This window comes from Gekko japonicus, unplaced genomic scaffold, assembly GCF_001447785.1.
Source record: "Gekko japonicus isolate JY-2015 unplaced genomic scaffold, Gekko_japonicus_V1.1 scaffold3085, whole genome shotgun sequence".
NCBI lineage: Eukaryota > Metazoa > Chordata > Lepidosauria > Squamata > Gekkonidae > Gekko > Gekko japonicus.
The window spans coordinates 30416-31577 of NW_015172106.1; the positions used below are offsets into that span (position 1 = coordinate 30416).

The 1162-nt window shown below is 43.4% G+C and overlaps 1 protein-coding gene across 1 annotated transcript; it reads right to left on the minus strand.

The window, feature by feature from the left end:
* Positions 1–367: 367 nt before the first annotated feature.
* Positions 368–1147, minus strand: LOC107118590 (vomeronasal type-2 receptor 26-like). The gene has a single exon (XM_015420952.1). It carries the CDS (start codon positions 1145–1147, stop codon positions 368–370), a length of 780 nt encoding a protein of 259 aa, XP_015276438.1.
* Between the last annotated feature and the right edge of the window lie 15 nt (positions 1148–1162).

The following is a 1162-nucleotide window of genomic DNA, read 5'->3' on the forward strand; positions in this document are numbered from 1 at the left end:
ACGAAAAACAGGCATTACATTTCAATCTAGAACATCAGACTTGCCCACCAGTGCCACCTCTGTCTTATCTGAAGTTAGCTTCAGCATGGCCTTCAGTGTGAATCCGCATATGTATTGTTTACTTTTCTCAGAGTGGTTCTTTTCACATAAAACCAAACTCCTGGCCACTCAAGGAACACAGAGAGTACCTCTTTTACCACAGCCCTTGGAGACCTGACCACTCTTATGTAATTTCAGCCACAGTGGGGGAGAAATGGATTCCCTTAATTTAATGCTGTTATCATTCAATCTTTCCATTATCTAGAAAAGTCACATAGAAATGAGAATTTAAGAAGCATAGGAAAGCCTTTTCAAATGTAAGGCTTTTCTATCTTCTTATTATCAGATCTCTTTTGTTAACTGCAGGCCTCAGAATAATAATGTAACATTTAGGGAAGAAGATGCAACCCAGCAGTCCTGCACTAGAAGCTAGGATAGAAAAAATTTCTACAACGACCATGTATTTCCCCTTGGTGCTCAGATAGGTTGGCACAAAGGACAACCAAACACCACAGAACACCAACATGCTGAAAGTGATGAATTTGGCTTCATTAAAACTGCCAGGTAAATTCCTGGCTAGGAAAGCCACAGTAAAGCTGACAAGGGCCAGGAAGCCCATGTAACCCAAGACACAGTAAAACATAACCACGGAGCCCTCATTACATTCCAGGACAATTTCTTTCCTCTCTGACCCCATATCGACATCTGGGAATGGAGGAGAGGTTGCCAGCCACACACTACACATGCCTGCTTGAATAAGGGAACACACAAGAACAATAGAGTTGGTCAGTCTTTTCCTGAGCCATTTCCTCATCCCGCTTCCTGGTTTGGTAGCCATGAATGCGAGAACCACAATGATGGTTTTTGCCAACACGCAAGACACAGCCACTGAGAAGACATTGCCAAAAGCCATTTGTCTGAGAAGACACATCATTTTATCAGGTTGGCCGATGAAGATCAAAGGACAAAGGAAGCAGAGCAGGAGGGAGATGAGGAGCACGTAGCTAAGGTTCCGGTTATTTGCTATGACAATGGGAGAGTTGTGGTGCTTGACAAAGATCCCTAGCACCCATACTGTGACCAAAGCAAAGGAAAAAGCAAAAACCATTGAGCTGAACCCCAA